The following is a 16,282-nucleotide window of genomic DNA, read 5'->3' as shown; positions in this document are numbered from 1 at the left end:
TCTGCAGCAACAGGACACAGAAAGGTTCGGGTCCTGTGCCGGGAAACGGGGGGAACATCAGGAATCTGCCGGCCAGGAAGGTGTGAAACAACAGTGAGCAACAGCTTTGAGTCATTGCTTGAGATACAAAAAAATTCACATCGTTTGGTTTATCCAAAAGAAAATCATCTCTTTTTTTATGCAAATGTTGTCTATTAGATAAAGTCCATTATAATGACAGTTGCTATTAGTGAAAAAGATGTAATTTTCATTATTGAGGAAGGTATCTCCTAAAGATTTAAAGCTTAGAGTTCCAAGGTACTCTGGCATAACCAGGAATACTAAAAATCTGTGGAGTAATCCCACACCTGCTGGAGAGGAGAGATATTTTATTCATAACACAGAGAACAGAGGGGGTGAAGATAACGTTCTTTCACTGGACAGAGAAGTGAGACAAAAGCCTGCTTTTTTTTTTTTTTTTTTTTTTTGCCAGGAAAAAGCAAATGCAGTAAGATGTGATTTTCTCTCAATAACCCGAAGTTCAGTGAACAGGATAAGGTGATACCATGTTTCCCCAGTCTCACTAGACCTGGAGCTCAGCTCCACCTTCCAGGGCCATCAGCTAATCCCTCTCTGAAGGCAGTGGATCCCCAGCCCCTGTGCCTCACGTCTGGGACCTGAGAGCAGCGCTGGTAAAATGCTGGCTTGAGCTGCCTGACCATTGCCACACAGAATTTCTGTGTCAGAGGCAATGAGAGAACTGAGTTATTGGAAGGGGAATGCAAGAGGGTTATCACAACCCTGGCTGCTCTCTTTTTGTAGACCTTCTGCAGCCTTCTCCTCTAAAAGATCAGGGAAGGTCTCTAACTCAGTGGATGTGCTGCCATCACTTAGGGGAGATGTGTTTTTGCAAGGCACACATAAAATGTTTTGTTGTTCTTCCAAATAGGTAAATAAATTGAATCTCTGGGGGTATCAAGCTGCCCCCTCACTCTCTAAATTCTTCCTAAAAGCTGAGAATGACTGTGTGATCTTAACCAGCTTAAGTAGGATGTTATTTCACAGAGGGTCTGAGCTGCCTTAATGAAATTAATTGGCAAAGGTCACACTAAGTTCTGCAGGAATTGCATATGAGTTTACTTGACAAACTCCAATACATTTATACATGAGAGGAAATCCAAACTATTCCATGGAATTTGTTTTCATTAAGAAAAAAACCACAGCATTATTCAGATCGTGTATCTATATTTATACCTGTTCATATCATGTCATTATACCTGCCTTGATTTTAATAATGTTTCAAAGCTGAGAGGCTTTATCTATTTGTTTTTTCCTTCTGATTTTCTGTAACTCCTGCGAGGCTGGGATGTTCTGCTTGCTTCATTAAATACCTGCAGGGTCATATTTTGGTAGTTTTGTCTGGAAAGAGCGTGTCTAGAATGCAGCACAACAGGCCCTTCAGGTTACCTGAGCACAGGTAGTGTTTATGGTAAAGAGCAGCTCGTGATCCAGGATGTTTTCCATACCTTGGTAATCTCCTATGTTATATTTTATGTTTTCCTAGTAGGAAAAACGCAGGGAATATCTGTCTGAGGAACTGGAAAGCAAATCAGTTAGGGGATGAAGTGATGAATGAGATGAGATTTCTGCCTATCAGCAGCAGAACAACCAAGGGTGGCTGTGCCAGAAGAGTTCAGTGCCTTTGGTCCCTTGCACATAACCCTGAGCAGCTCTGCAGGAGATTAAACAGAAAGAAGGCACTTAGAACAGCCAGCTGCATATCTCAGTATTAAATGTTATCTCAGCAGCATTATCTCCTTCACTCCTGCTCTTTTGGAAGATGAAATGTCAAAGCTCCTCCATCTGACTCTGTGAATAACATCTCTGCTGCTGTTCTGCACAGCCTCTTGCTGGCTGAGAACCATTTTTGCACAGGAAAATCTTCTAGATCAGATAAAAACTTACAGATCTTCTCCCTGGGTGTCACACAAGCATCTGTGAGTGTTATGAGAGCAGTCTTTAGTCTGTTCCTTGGACTTGTCCATTGGATTTTTTTAATCCTGGTTGTTGTTTTTTGGTTCTTTTAAAGACATGGGAAGACTGCAGTTAGTTGGGTTTGGCTTTTTTTATTTTTTCCAGAGGGAAATGTTATCATTCCTCTTTCCTGGGGAGGAAAAAAGACAAAGTACACAGCAAAAATCAAGTAAAGCTACGTGCAAAATAGAAGTATTTGTAAAATAACCATTAAGCATAGGAACAGTCTTCACATTTTGGTTTTGAATAGTGCAAGAGTAAAACTAGCATGGAAAATGTTTCCTTCATTTTAGTATTTCTAATATGAACTCATCTGAAAATTGAAATTCATTGGAAAATTTTGTTAAATTGAACAAGATATCCGTAATTTGCTTAAGTCACATGTGACGATTGGAACTTTAAAACTGTAATGAAATGCTTTGTGTTTTATACCCAGAACCTGAGCAAACCTGGACATTCTCATCATTCAGAAGTGGTTATGAACAGTATTACTCTGGGATCTAAAGAGTCATGGGATGTTAACCTCTGGAAGGGGTGGAGTTGATAGGCTTTTGACTAAAGATTTGTAAATGGCTGCTGACTCCAGCTTTTATTACCTCACAGCAGAAATACGAGCAGGATAAAGCAGAATTGCTCTGTGACCTGCAGTAGCTGATGGGTGCAGCCACAATTCCCTGGTTTTCTCTTCAGTGTAATCTTGGCATTTGTATTTCCTCTGTTCTCAGCACATAGAGCATGTGTGTGATTCGGATAGACATGCAGAAGAAAACAATTAGTGGGGAAGAAGCAGCATGTGTGAAACCAGATCCCTTCTATTCAGTGATGCTTAAAACAGCAGGTTACTCTTTAATTACTTAATTTTATTTTGTTTCTTCTAAAACATAATAAAAATCTAAACCATCACAGTTCTAGGCTAGAAATACTTTTACCATGAAACCACTGCAGCTTTTTTTGGTAGACTTTGCTGAAGTGATTTGGCTGTGCTGACTGGGAAACAAGATTTCTGATAAGGAATTACTACAGCCTCCTAGATTTTGGAGCTTGTGCATGCCGAGCCAGACCTCTGGACTCACCTGCTTATCTGAGGCTTTCCAAGCTGTAAGATATCTGTACATAGGGAAGTTCATGCACACACACTGCCCTGTAACAACACAAGAGTTTCACAGAATCACTCATGTTCTACATCATCAACTTCTCCAGAACATCCCAGCCATGGACTGAGTGTGAAGTGAAATTCAGCTCAGCTGCAACTTGCTGTTCAGCTCACGGGTTTGCAAACTGAAGCCTTTGAACTTGAAAGGACAAAGTGAGTGATAAAGCCTTGAGCTTGTGAGAATATTTTTCAGAGGTTTGATGGAGGATGCAAGAAAACTGTTAATTTTCCAGTGAGATCAGTGGCAGGTGACTGAGTTCATCTCTACTCCGTGAGTGACCTGAGCTTGTCCTTGCCTTTAAGCAGGCACTGAAGCCTCTCTGGGTGCTTCTCCAGAGCAGGGAGGTGTCTGTGCAAGGGCAGCTCTGGGGGTAGGTCCTTTTCCCCTTTGATGATTTGGTTTCCTGCAGTTGTTCCTTGTCCACACAGCAACCTCGTGGGTGCCCCTGAGCGTGTGAGTCCTGGGAATCCCCGGGATGAACCTGGGCTGTGACTGGGAATGTGCCTGTGGCCATCCTTCCTCCTCACCCTTTAGGCAGAGCTCCAGTAGAACCCTCGATGGCACTTGCCTAAGGGGATATAAACCAATTAAATGTTAGATGTGTCTAGATTTTTGTATTAGTTTAAGATGTGTGTGGTCATTACCAGAAATGGGATCTTCAGAAGGAGTCTGTTCTGGTTTATTGCTTCGTTTGGAAATATGTTTTGGGGAGACAGCTCCCAGTGTTGATGCCAGGGATTTGCACTTCGTGCTCACAGAAAAATTCATAGAATCAAGAGAATCTTCTGAGCTGGAAGGGACCTCCAAGCATCAGAGTCCAACCCCTGGTCCTGCACAGCCACCCCACCAACCCCAGCCTGGGCATCCCTGGCAGTGGTGTCCAAATGCTCCTGGAGCTCTGGCAGCCTCGGGGCCGTGCCCATTCCCTGGGGAGCCTGGGCAGTGCTCATGATTTGAGCACTGGACTTGAAACTTGACATTTGGAAGACAGCACACAACAGCAAGGTACTCTGACAAGCTGTCATGTGTTTTCCCCAGAGAACTGTCACTTGTGGCCATTAGGAATCCTGGTGTTTCCATGTAGAGGATAACAGGGTAACATCCTTAATACCCCATCCAGTGGGACAGGGGGGTGGCTGGGATGCAGCAGCACCGCTTTGTTCCCACTGCAGTGAGAATCTCTCATCTCAAATTTAAGAATTAAAAAGATCCCTTGCAACCTTTGTTGTCAACATTCAAGGCAGAAGAACCGAAGGGTTGTTCTGGGAGTCCTAAAAGGGGAAGAATGATGGTGACATTCCTGAGGGAAAGCAGAGTGCAACCATTTCTAGCCACTGGCACTTGAGCAGAGCTGAAGGGAAGTGCAGGCACAGCTTCACTTACCTGTCAAAACATGGGATGAGCTCCAAATTCTGGAGCACCTCTGTTCCAATATCTTCCTTTTTCAACAGCACATCTGGCAGTGTGACAGAGTAGTTTTGATTCAAAGCAGATCAAATCAAAGTTTCTGTTATCTAGAGGTTAAAGGCCATTTACTTGATTGGGTCTAAAGTCCACATTAAACAGCCAAAGTGACCAAGCTATTTTAGTTTTGAAACATCTCTTCTATTTTTAGGTTAGAATGTTCTTTTTATAAATAGTGGAAAATTAAACACAGACCCTGCTCTTATAAAACAGTCTTTGCACTTGCAGTAACTTACAAACTTTTTCATAGTTGAAATATGTCTAAATTAAGGATTTTGGTTCAGCTATCGGTCAGAAGAGGAGTTGGAAAAACATTTCATCTCTCAGTCTAAATTCACTCAATTTGCAGAAGATTTTTGCAGATTGAAGTTTCCTATTTGTTTACTGCTTTCAAGATTTGCATCAATATATATAGAATTTGAAGAGTCATAATTTACATTTCCTTGATCCTTGGGTTTAAGACTGGGGTTAAACTTTTGGCAAACTCAAATGAGCAAAGATTTCAAGTATTTCTGGTTATTTGGAGGAAAACCACCACTATTTAATACCAGCTACTTTGGGGTTTTTCCTTAATATAAAAATCCTTGAGATTTTCAGGCACTTGGGAAGAATGATGATTAGAATTCACAAAACTGAGAATTATTTGTGGAAGACTTCTAATTTTATTCATATGCATGCTATGAAGAGATGCAGTTAAAGTTTGCCTCTCAATCCTCTGGCCGTGGCACACTTGGACCTCAGCTTGAGCCTGAGCACACTGGAGATAAAACCTCCCTTTAAAATGTCTCTTTCTTGTTGTTGTTTGCAGGGATTACAATGGTTGACACAGAAATGCCGTTTTGGCCCATGAATTTTGGAATTAGCCCCGTGGATCTGTCAGCCATGGATGATCACACACATTCCTTTGACATCAAGCCCTTCACCACTGTTGACTTCTCGAGCATTTCCTCACCGCACTATGAAGATCTTCCTCTTGCCAGAAGTGATCAGTCAGGCCTGGATTATAAATATGATATCAAGCTCCAGGACTGCCAAAGTAAGCTTTTCCTTTTTTTGAAGCATCTCCTTCATGTCCACGCTTCCTCCATCCCCTGGCACATGTGCTAGCAGCAAATGGATTTAGAGGAATTCAGACCTCCTGTGTCAGCAGAGATGTCCTTGCAGGGCAGGCAGAAAAGAGAGAATACCCATAGCAGACCTTCCCCCTTCCAGAGCAGCAGCTGGGGTTTAGGAAAGGCATCACAAAGTATCCAGAATTACACTTTATTAGGCACGTGCAGCCCTCCATTGTGTCTCCTATTCCTGTACCTTGTGAGCAGCTTGTCCTTTGAAGCTCAGTGCACACTATGCAGAATAAATCCCCTGGATGTTCAGGAATGCCCAGCATACAGGGCATATTAATTATTAATATTTATTAAATTCCAAACAGCCTAAGAAGCTGATGGTGTAGAAATATTGGCTGCCTCTGAGTCACAGCATTGTTACAACTCCTATCACTGCTCCTGGATTATTTACTTGCTATGAAACATGCTGCTCTTTCACCCCTTACACTGAAAAAATTACACTAAATCCTCCTTTTAAGAAAGGAAGTGACCTATTCCTAAATAAATGGTTACTGCATTCCTGCTCAGAGTAGGAATGTGAGGTTGCTGTGCCTGGAACTCTTTTAAGGATCCACTTCTGCTTAGATCTGACATCACTTTTATTTGTAGTAATCTGTACAGGAGTTCTTTCAGGGAATTCTTGCTGGGAAAACTGTGGTGTTGAATTTTGGTTGTACAGTGAAGCAGGTGCTGTGTATCTCTGCATTACTACTGTAATAAAGGAATGGACATTTTTTCCAGCTAGTAATTTATTTTTCTTTTGTTTAATTAGAAATATTCATAACATTTTAATGCCAAGTAGTTTTAAAGAGTGCAGTAGAGTTTAGATGGCATAAATCCTCCTCATCTTTACTTAGATAATTTCTTCCCAGTTTATTTAGGAATAAATCTTTCTAGTTTGTATAGTGTAGCCCATCTGGAAAAATAAAAATACTTTCTTTATTACTCTGTCTGTTTCATCATTCCTGATGTAATGTGACTGTCAAATTTCAGCTTCTTCTATGGCCAGTGATGATTGATTCAAAGACATCATATTTACTTGTTTGAGCTCATTCAGTATTAGAAATTGCTCTCTTAATTAGAAACTTTCAGAAGAGCAAATTTATCTCTAATCTTCATCCCAAGCTGAACAGTTGTCCCCAGGAGAGAGCTGAGTTTCTTGAAATATCCAATATTATTTTATCACACATATATATATATAATTGAACAATATATTATTCAATATATAGCTCTATTAGACACTGGAATATTTTTTAAGCCAGATTCATCACTCCAGCCCATCTCCATGTAGGAGTTTTTCAACACTTTAAAGATAGAGTAAAGCCTGAGTTCTCCATACATTAATTTTTAATATCCATCTTCAAACCATTCCACACTACAGAGCTGAAAGCTGGATCTGTAATACAATTTCTCCATCAGAATCTGCCCCTTCCAGCTTTTCCAGCCAGTGAAGTGCAGCTTCCAGCTCCCCATCCCTTTGCAGCCTCTGTCTGCTGCTGGCTTTGCCGTGGCGCAGACCTGGGCATCCCATCCCAACTTGACTGGGATGCCTTGTGATCGCTCCTTGCTGCTTCTTCCATGTATTTCCTTGGAGTTCATCACTGAACTTCTCTCTGTGCACAGGTGCCATCAAAATGGAGCCTCCTTCCCCTCCCTATTTCTCAGAAAAGGTTCAGTTGTACAACAAACCTCACGAGGAGTCGTCCAGCTCGCTGATGGCCATCGAGTGCCGCGTGTGCGGGGACAAGGCCTCTGGCTTCCACTACGGGGTGCACGCCTGTGAGGGCTGCAAGGTAAGATGCTGTCTTCATCTAAATAATCCCTTGGTAAAAAATCCCCCCTTTGTGCTTTTTTTTTTTGAAAAAAAAAAACCAAAACAACCCAATAAAAATTTCAGGTCTTTGCGTAAATTTTTCCCGCGTGTAATTTATGACTTAATAAGCAGGGGTTTTTTAAAGTGTAGCTTGCTTTTTTCTTGTTGGTGTTATTGATCTACTCCCAATTTTTTGTGCATTTTATCTCCTTCTTTCAATCATGCAAGCATATTTCATTCCTACTGTCTTGGAGGTCACATGCAGAAAAATCTGAATTCTTAGAACACAGCAAGAGCAAACTCATGCCCAACTCCAAAGCTCTGAGCAATTTAAAACTCAGGCTCTGTTATTCTGCTTAATTCAAGTTTCTTTACCTAATTTACACATTTTAGGTGACTACAGAGAAGTCTAATGGTACTAAGAATGTGGATTTCTGCTTTAAAACTTCCCTGACTTTTTAATCTCAGTGATATTTAGTGCTTATAGCATGTTAAAGGACAAATGAATGGTGTAAACATTGCAGTCCTCAAGAATGAGAGAAGAAATGTCAGAGAATTAAATTATTAATAATTCACTGAGTTCAAAGAAAATCATTAGAGTTTAATGTGAAATTCCCATCTTCTCCATTTGCAATATCTTGAGGAAAATAACTTACAAGGAAAGAGCCAATCCAGAGCTTAATCCAGCAGTGAATTAGGAACACACATAAAGCAATAAGTATGAAATAGATTCCTCAAATTACAGTTACTTATATAAATAAAAGTTGGCATTATGCTTTTCCTGTTATTATTCCCTGTGAGGAAAAAAATCATTTTTACAAGGAAAAAATGGTGATAACTCCATACAAGCTTTATTAATTGATTATGACTGACCCGAGAAAGCATCTTTAAACTGTAAAAAGAGAAATAACCTACAGCCTTTTTCACTTACTAAAGTTGGAACTGCTGTTGGCAGAATTTTTGGTTTGTCATGGTTAACAACAAATTTTCTACGTTGATAGTGAACTTTAAATTTTGAAAATGTCATGTTTGGTTCATAATAATTGTCCCACGAGCAGTGGCACAAACGGAGCTTTGCTTCCTTTGGAGTTGTGCACTCACCTTACATCCCAAATATCCTTTAAACCCCACTGATTCCCTAAAGCTTCTCCACTTTTTGAGAATTTTACCCCTTTATCAAAGGGAGTTGGAAACAACTGATAAGAGCAGAACAGGAGCGGAGAGGATGGTCTCAGGAGCTTTGCTTCCTTTGGGAATCCCTCTGATCTGGGTCAGGGTGTGCACAGAGAGGTGCCCTGGATGGGTGGAGCAGGGCCAGGGTGGCACTGCCAGTTTCTTGCATCCTTTTCCATATTTTTCTGTTTTCTGCAGGGCTTTTTTCGAAGAACAATCAGGTTAAAGCTAATTTATGACAGATGTGATCTGAACTGCCGGATCCACAAGAAAAGCAGGAATAAATGTCAGTACTGCAGGTTCCAGAAGTGCCTCGCTGTTGGAATGTCACATAATGGTAAGTGCACATAGAGTTTAAATCAGTAATGGTTCAGCTGAAAAAGAACATGGAACAGCAACACAGTTATTGAATGTGCTCAAATGCCCACAGTCTTCAGTTTCTTTACAGCAGGCAATTTAGAAATCCACATCAGAGAGATTGCCCTGACTTTAGGAGCCTCTCTGTGACTGGAGATTGCTGTAACATGAAAACCAGAGAGGTGGAGATTTGCATTGCTGGCTGTAATACAAAATGTAACATGTGAGTCGGTTTTACTCTCCATCGTTCCTGCTCGTTGGTAGCTCCTCCTGAATAATATTCCCTCTGTAATTGCTATTTTTCACTTCATCATCTTATTTTCTGACCAGACCCTTTCTTTTTGCCTTCTGGAGCTCAAGATGCCTTTCCTGAAAGCCAAAAACTTCATTATGAAGGCCGGGTTAGAGAATGTGCTGAAGCTTTGTGAATAACAGCAACTCGAATTTGCTGCGTAGGTCACTTACCAAGGGCTGTTAGCATCACTGAGTTAGCACTTCTCACACTAAAACACAACGTGTTTGAAATTAATTGGCCCAAATTGTACACTGCTAAAAATCTCAATCCTCCTCCTCCTTCCTAGGACACCCACATCTGGGGTTGCCTTCTTTACCATAAGTAATGGCAGGAAGAATATCACAGTGCTGCTCTCTCGCACAGCATTCAGAAGAAAGTCCCTCTGAACTTTAAAATTAACAGAGCAATTCATGTGGAAATACTTATGAATGTTTGGGCAGAAAGACATAATGAAGATTCTTTGTTGCCTTGCTTTGGCAAAGCTGAGTAAAAACAGGAATTAAATGTCATAACATAGAGACTTATGTAATTCTAAGGGTAAAGAATTGCAAACATGACTGGGAAAATAATTTCTCTGTGGTTTTTTTAGAACTTTCATTATTTTCAGTATAAAAAATGAGTGTGCTGTCCCCAAGAGGAAAGCTGGACTGTGGTTTGCAAAGTTAACACATGCACTGAATGTAAATTGGTATGGGAAATGTTTTGCTAATAGAAAATATGGTTTTCAAATTCCTGGGATGCAACAGTAACGCTTAAAAATAAATTTAATTTTGAAATGCTACTGTGGGTATTTTTATAGTAATCCAGGAGGGTTTATTATTATTATTTTCAGGATGTGTGCCAGAGTCTCCCCTGGCCTGGCAACACAGCTCCCAGTTGTGTCAGTGGGATCCATGGGCAGCTCCATCAGGAAGGAGATGGCCCAGACCATTCTCTCTGGCCTGTAACATATGGAACAGCTTTAAAATTATCATTTCACCTGCCATTTGTCCCTCTTCAGCCACTGCTCAGGCAGAAGCTGTGGCACCAACAAGGTTATAGGAGTCAGGGGGAGGCAGGAAAGGGGCAAAGCCATTTGCCCCAGGGCTCCAAGGAACATTTTCCTTCGCTCCAACCAGGAGTTCTCCCAACAAGGAGTCAGTGTTTCTATTCAAGTATTGCCTTCTACACTTGCCTTTTTCTTTTTGCCCGCTCTGGTTACATTGCATTGCACAAAACACCCTCATTCCTTCATCATTTATATACAAATTTTTTAAAAAAGGGCTGAGTTTCACCTTTGAGGGCCCAGAAGCATAAAGAAATGCAACACTGGATGTGCTCAATGACACTGAGACACATTTTTATGTTACATCTACAGATTACACTTCAGCCACTCGGGTAGGGAAATTATCTGAATGTTAAATGCTTTGAAGCAGAATGTGGGTTATTTGTGCCTGAGGGTTCCAGTCTGTGCCTGGCCTTGTGTAGATGCATTATTGCAAAATGATCAGGACAAAAGGGGGACTGCAAGGAGACACTCAGCAGCTACAGCCACATTTTTTCACGTATAAATGCTACATACCGCTTGGCTAAAGGTTAAAAAAGACACTGGTGTTCTCATGCTTGGAATATTGTTTTCCTTTCCTTCTCTAGCCCCAGTGCTGCTCTGGGTTTAACCCTGAGTTGTGCAGATTGGGTTCTGAAGCACCACTGAGGAGAAGCCTGGTTCTTTTGGTTTAAAAATGTCATTTATTTTGTTCTCTTCTGCTAAAAGTCCTGCTTGTATTATCCCAGCTACTGTAATGGAAAAAAGGGAACACATGGCAATATGTCTTTGTCATCAGTGCCAGGAGCAGGGGATTGCTCAATCTGAGCATGTGGCTCCAGTAAAGTCAGACAGGTATCCACCCTGGCTTTGCCCTGTGTTTTCTAATGTAAGAAATTGTATTTATGGGCTGTTTGGGGTCTCCTTCATGCTCAGAAATAATCCTGACCATCAGAAGAGCGGTGTCCTACAGGACAGTCTATAAACAATCATCTTTTTTACATTTAACTTCTCCAAGCAGTAAAATCTGGGGTGAGGATAAATATTGTAGTTTTTCCACAGGAAGCCAAAGGATAGGATGCAGCATGTAGTGACTGACTGCATTCACTGCTGGCTTTCTGCTCCTGACATTTGGAGAATCCTGCAAAGGCAAGGGAAAGGAAGAACTGCCGAAGGAAAGGGAGAGATCCCACATTCCAGCTGCAGGCTGCTGCCCAAACTTGCAGAGTCTGGGATTACTGGGAAAGAAGCTGCCACCTGAACCCCTTCCACCTTCTCAGCACCAGCAGCCAGCCAGGTTTCCAGAGCTCTTCCACCGCCTCCCAGGTTTTTCCCTGCCCTTCCCACTACTGATCCCTATCCCAGGCTCTCCTTTTCCCAGCCTAACCTTTGTAAGTGTCATCACCAGCCCCTCCTTCTTCTCCTCTCATCCAAAATCCCACTTTCCCAATTCCTCACAGAAACCTCCCACTGCCTGACCTCTCCCAGATTTTTGTCTCAGTCCCCTGAAAATGACAGTGACAATGGTTTTTCCAAAAGGAAACTACCAGGCTCGTCCCACAAAATTGATTTTGCCCCCAATTTTGCCTGCAATGCTAATAAGCATTGAACAGAATCTGCTGGAACTAACATCCCATTTATAAAATCTGTTCTAAACCTGAACAAATAAATCCTATGTCTATGAAATTGTAAGATAGGAGTGCTTGATTCACAACTCTCCTTGTTGTTAACGAATCATTGTATTTAAAATATACTTTATAATGAGATGTTATATTTGAAATACAGAATTTGAGTGCTGATCACCTTTTCTTTTGGTGGAATGGAGTCCTCTGCCAGTGGGATTCCAGATTCTGAACCTGCTTTTGCAAACCTCATCTCTCAGGAACAGGCCCACAACAGAATCATTTCCTGCTGGTGTTCAGTATAATTTAATACAAAGAACACCCAAACAAATGTGAAATATCCATCATGTGTCACTCAGGGACTGAGTTTGCTGAAAGAGAAATGGAGTTCAGTCATAAAAATAGACAACTTTGTTTCTGCAGCCATGAAATAAGACAACTGATTGATAAATATAATAATATATTAAAAATGGGGAGGGGGGGATGTGTTCTGGCATAATTATTTATTCTTGGAAAAAAGTGTCCTGTTTGCCCATCAACATACATCCCAGTAAAATCATCTCTATATGGTCTTAGCAGCACTTTTCCTTTATCCAAGGAATACACTAATCACTGAAAAAATATTCATGATATTTCTATTTGCCCCTAGGGCCAAAATGCAAACCTTGATTTCTTCCTTCCGTTTTTTGTTTTGATGCTCTTTTGTTCTGTTTTGTTTCCATAAAACAAAATAAATTATGTTTATTGAAATATCATGTGATAAATCAGTCTTGATTTTGATGGCTCATTATCCAGTCAGTCCCCATATGAATAAACAGTGTCTTGGATGGGAAGTACACGGACAGAAAAGTAGGAGGTTCAGAGGAGATTTGGTATTGTGCAATTTTGAGCTCCAATGATGAGGTAGATCCATTTCCTGGTCTTCAAATACATAGAGCTACCATGAGGAACTCAGCCTTTTCCAGCTTTTTATTCCTTATCCAACCTCCTTCCCCATTCCTTAATTCTTATGGTAACATTTTCCAGCACTTGCTGTGCTAAATTCTGCTGAGCCGTTCAGGAATTTATTCCTGCAAGGCATGTGAGGGTTTTGTTTCCAAACAAATGAAGAATCCGAGATCCACATGGTGATTTGCCCAAAACAATACAAGGCTCAATGGTGGTTCCTACCCTCAGCCAACAGAACTTTCATATCTTAAATATTCTTTACATTTTATGTAGATTGGAGGTGGAAGCAGGGGGTTTCACCAACAGCTGACAGCAGGTTGGCCTTTCTAAGCAGGGTATTGTAATGGTATTGTTTGGGCACAGAGATGATTTCCTCTTTGAGATGTGTTTGTTTACATTTCTTTAAAGCTCTTCAGCTGTTTTGCCTGAATTACCAGAGAAACCCCTCTTTCCTTGCTTGCCTAACCCTGTTTGAACACAAACGTCAGCAGCCCACACCGAAAGGCGACAGAAGGCTCAAATGCGCTTTGTGAGGCGCAGCTGCAGGTGCAGAAAGGTGGCAGAAAACCTATTCCAATGTGCTTTTTGAGGTGTAACCCTTGTGCTGTTCCTCAGCCATCAGGTTTGGGCGGATGCCGCAGGCGGAGAAGGAGAAGCTCCTGGCAGAGATCTCCAGCGACATCGACCAGTTAAACCCCGAATCCGCCGACCTGCGGGCGCTGGCCAAGCACTTGTACGACTCCTACATCAAGTCCTTCCCTCTGACCAAAGCCAAGGCGAGGGCCATCCTGACAGGAAAGACGACAGACAAATCAGTCAGTTCCCTCTTCTCTTTGTTTCTTCCTTTCTTCCGTGTAAATGATTTACCAAGTTGACAACGCAGCTCTTGGAAAAAAAAAACGACAAAACACCAAACCTAAAAAAACCCCCACTTTGCTGTTGGCAGTTACATATTTCAAGCTGTGTCTGAAACACAGGAAATGTTTTTAGATAGAATAAGTAAACATTATTTGAAAAAACTCCAAGTTCACCTAATAAAATACTTGAAACCGGTACAAGAATTTGAAGGTCATCCTAACCTTTTTGTATTCTCTGATCCTCTCTTCCCGTTTTCCTTCTCCTTGCCCAGAGGTTATCTCCCACACTATCTGTTTAAGGTGTCTCTCTAGCTGTCAGGAATTGCCTGCTGTCCTATTCCAGCATCCCTACCACAGTGTGTTAGCAGCACTGGCTGTTCCCTAAGGAATATTCCTTTTCCTAAGTGGCAAATGATTCCAGCCCCAGCACAGCCACCAGGCTGAACTGTGATGCTCATTCTTATGATGCTCTGATGACTTCCTGCTTTTAACTGGGTTATCTCAGGTCAGATCAGTGCCCTGTGTTGGTGCAGTTGGAATTTTAGGAGGATGGACAGGAAGAAGTAAGGAATGGTGATAAGTGTGTTTGTGGGTTGCCTTGCAAACTTCACCTGCAAATGCATCACAATCTTCAGTATCAGTGAGAGGAGGATAAATAATATCTGACCATTTTGGTAGGTTCTAAATTTGGACAGTATTTTAATACCTAAAGAACAAAATAGTTTTCCAAAACCTACAACTCTTAGTTTGATGTTATTTTCTAGAATCATTGGCAGAAATTTTACTGTCAGGATTACAACAGAGACTGTATTTTATTTTCCTTAATAATTTCAAAGACAACAAAGAACTTGGAGGCATTTCAGGCTCCAGAAAGGTATTTCTTCCTTTCCTTAAAGGCAATTAAAATAATAATTTCAGTGTTGTGCAGCAATTGGTTGTAGCCCTTACGTAAAAACTTTAGATGTGGTGGGCACTGACAATGTGAGTAACTCTTCAGCATGGAATATATAAAGTTTGAATCAGCACAGTTTATTTATTCTGCAGAAACTGATGTGCAACCTGGTCATGTCTGAAAGTTCCCCCACTGCAATTCTCGCCCAGTAAATGTGTAATTACATCAATTACATTCTCCTTTTTTCTTGGAGGTTTTTAAACTTTGGCACATTAGAAACAGCAATAACCCAGTAGGCAGAATCCAGCTTTTCAGTGCTGCCAACTTCCAAGTCTTTTTTTAAAATACCACTGAAAGAGTGACACTATTTAATGGTTACAACTTCCATGTTTTTATCAATGGATTTGGTGCTCTGGAGCATCAAACTGTTTACTATGGGCAGAGTTTAAACTTCTGTTGCTTTTTAGTTGCTGTATCATCTGAATTAATTTAAAACGTTTGGATATGCAAGTGAGTGTATCAAAACTAGAATGAATAACTCATCATCTCCTGGGATATACACAGAGCTCATTTGACATGAGATTCCACTCACAAGTTCATCTGAATCTTTATATTAAAAAAATCTTCAGCTATTTTGAACTCTTTCTTGACTTCCATCTATCATCAGCAGGCCAGTGGTGTAATATAGGCTTTCTAAAGCACATGGGCATGGACATAAGAACGACTTTTTGTTGTACTTGGTGCTCCCAGTAGAAAGAACAGAAAGAAATGACCTAATAGAACCAAAATACACATTTTAAAAGCATCTTCTGCAGTCTTGCTGCTCCACTGTTCCACCTGTGTGCATATCCATGTGTGCAGACACATATTTAATGGTTTTGCTGCTGCCAAAATGTCATTACCTCCTGAGAAATTCCTTCTCCTCCTGCCTCTTCTCAGTGCACACAATTCCTTGAGCTCTCTGTTTTCCCAGCAGTTAAGGACAAAGCTGCCATTCCCTGCCCCCTTCCCACCTGTGAGCTGGGTTTGGCCTCTGTGGGGTGACCAAACACTTCCCAGTGTCCATGTGCAGAACTCTGGGATGGGAGGAGGATGGGGATGAGCCTCTGTGGGCATTACCCCCTTCAGAAGGCACCACCAGTAGCCACTTCCAGTTTAATAATTCCATAATTTAGCACTGATTAGATTTCAAAACTATTTTAATCAAATAGGAATAGAATTTTAGGAGTTTCCAGAAGCTGATTCTGTGGGAAAGGACTACTGACTATGGCTAGGAGGGCTTGGGTTATTTTTGAACCTGTTCTGCAACATGTAGTGAATATAAAACCATGAGATTGAGCACCCCTATAAGGCATTAGAAGCTGCAATCATAAATTACCTTAAATTTTAAAAATTATTCCTATAGTCCAATTGTTGGACTATAATCCCTTGTATTTTAATTAATTAATCAAGTCTGTTAACAAACCTATTCATATCAGTGGGTATTTGCTCAGGGCAGCAATGAACTATTTAATCATTAATCCTCTGAGGGAAAGATTCTTCAAATAAATTTGAGAAATCCTCACAT

The 16,282-nt window shown here is 41.0% G+C and overlaps 1 protein-coding gene across 2 annotated transcripts in view; it reads left to right on the top strand.

Annotated features, from left to right (window-relative positions):
• The window catches only part of PPARG (peroxisome proliferator activated receptor gamma), a 51,190-nt gene that overhangs the window by 25,983 nt on the left and 8,925 nt on the right, over window positions 1–16,282 (top strand). For both annotated transcript variants that reach the window (XM_069027587.1, XM_069027586.1), the window contains exons 2-5: window positions 5,440–5,667; window positions 7,358–7,527; window positions 8,919–9,057; window positions 13,582–13,781. In XM_069027587.1, the coding sequence (XP_068883688.1) occupies window positions 5,448–5,667; window positions 7,358–7,527; window positions 8,919–9,057; window positions 13,582–13,781 (729 nt within the window). In that variant the 5' untranslated portion in view covers window positions 5,440–5,447. The remainder of the gene's footprint in view (window positions 1–5,439; window positions 5,668–7,357; window positions 7,528–8,918; window positions 9,058–13,581; window positions 13,782–16,282) is intronic.

Source organism: Aphelocoma coerulescens, chromosome 12, assembly GCF_041296385.1.
Source record: "Aphelocoma coerulescens isolate FSJ_1873_10779 chromosome 12, UR_Acoe_1.0, whole genome shotgun sequence".
Classification (NCBI taxonomy): domain Eukaryota; kingdom Metazoa; phylum Chordata; class Aves; order Passeriformes; family Corvidae; genus Aphelocoma; species Aphelocoma coerulescens.
This window is presented reverse-complemented; position numbering and strand designations above follow the sequence as displayed.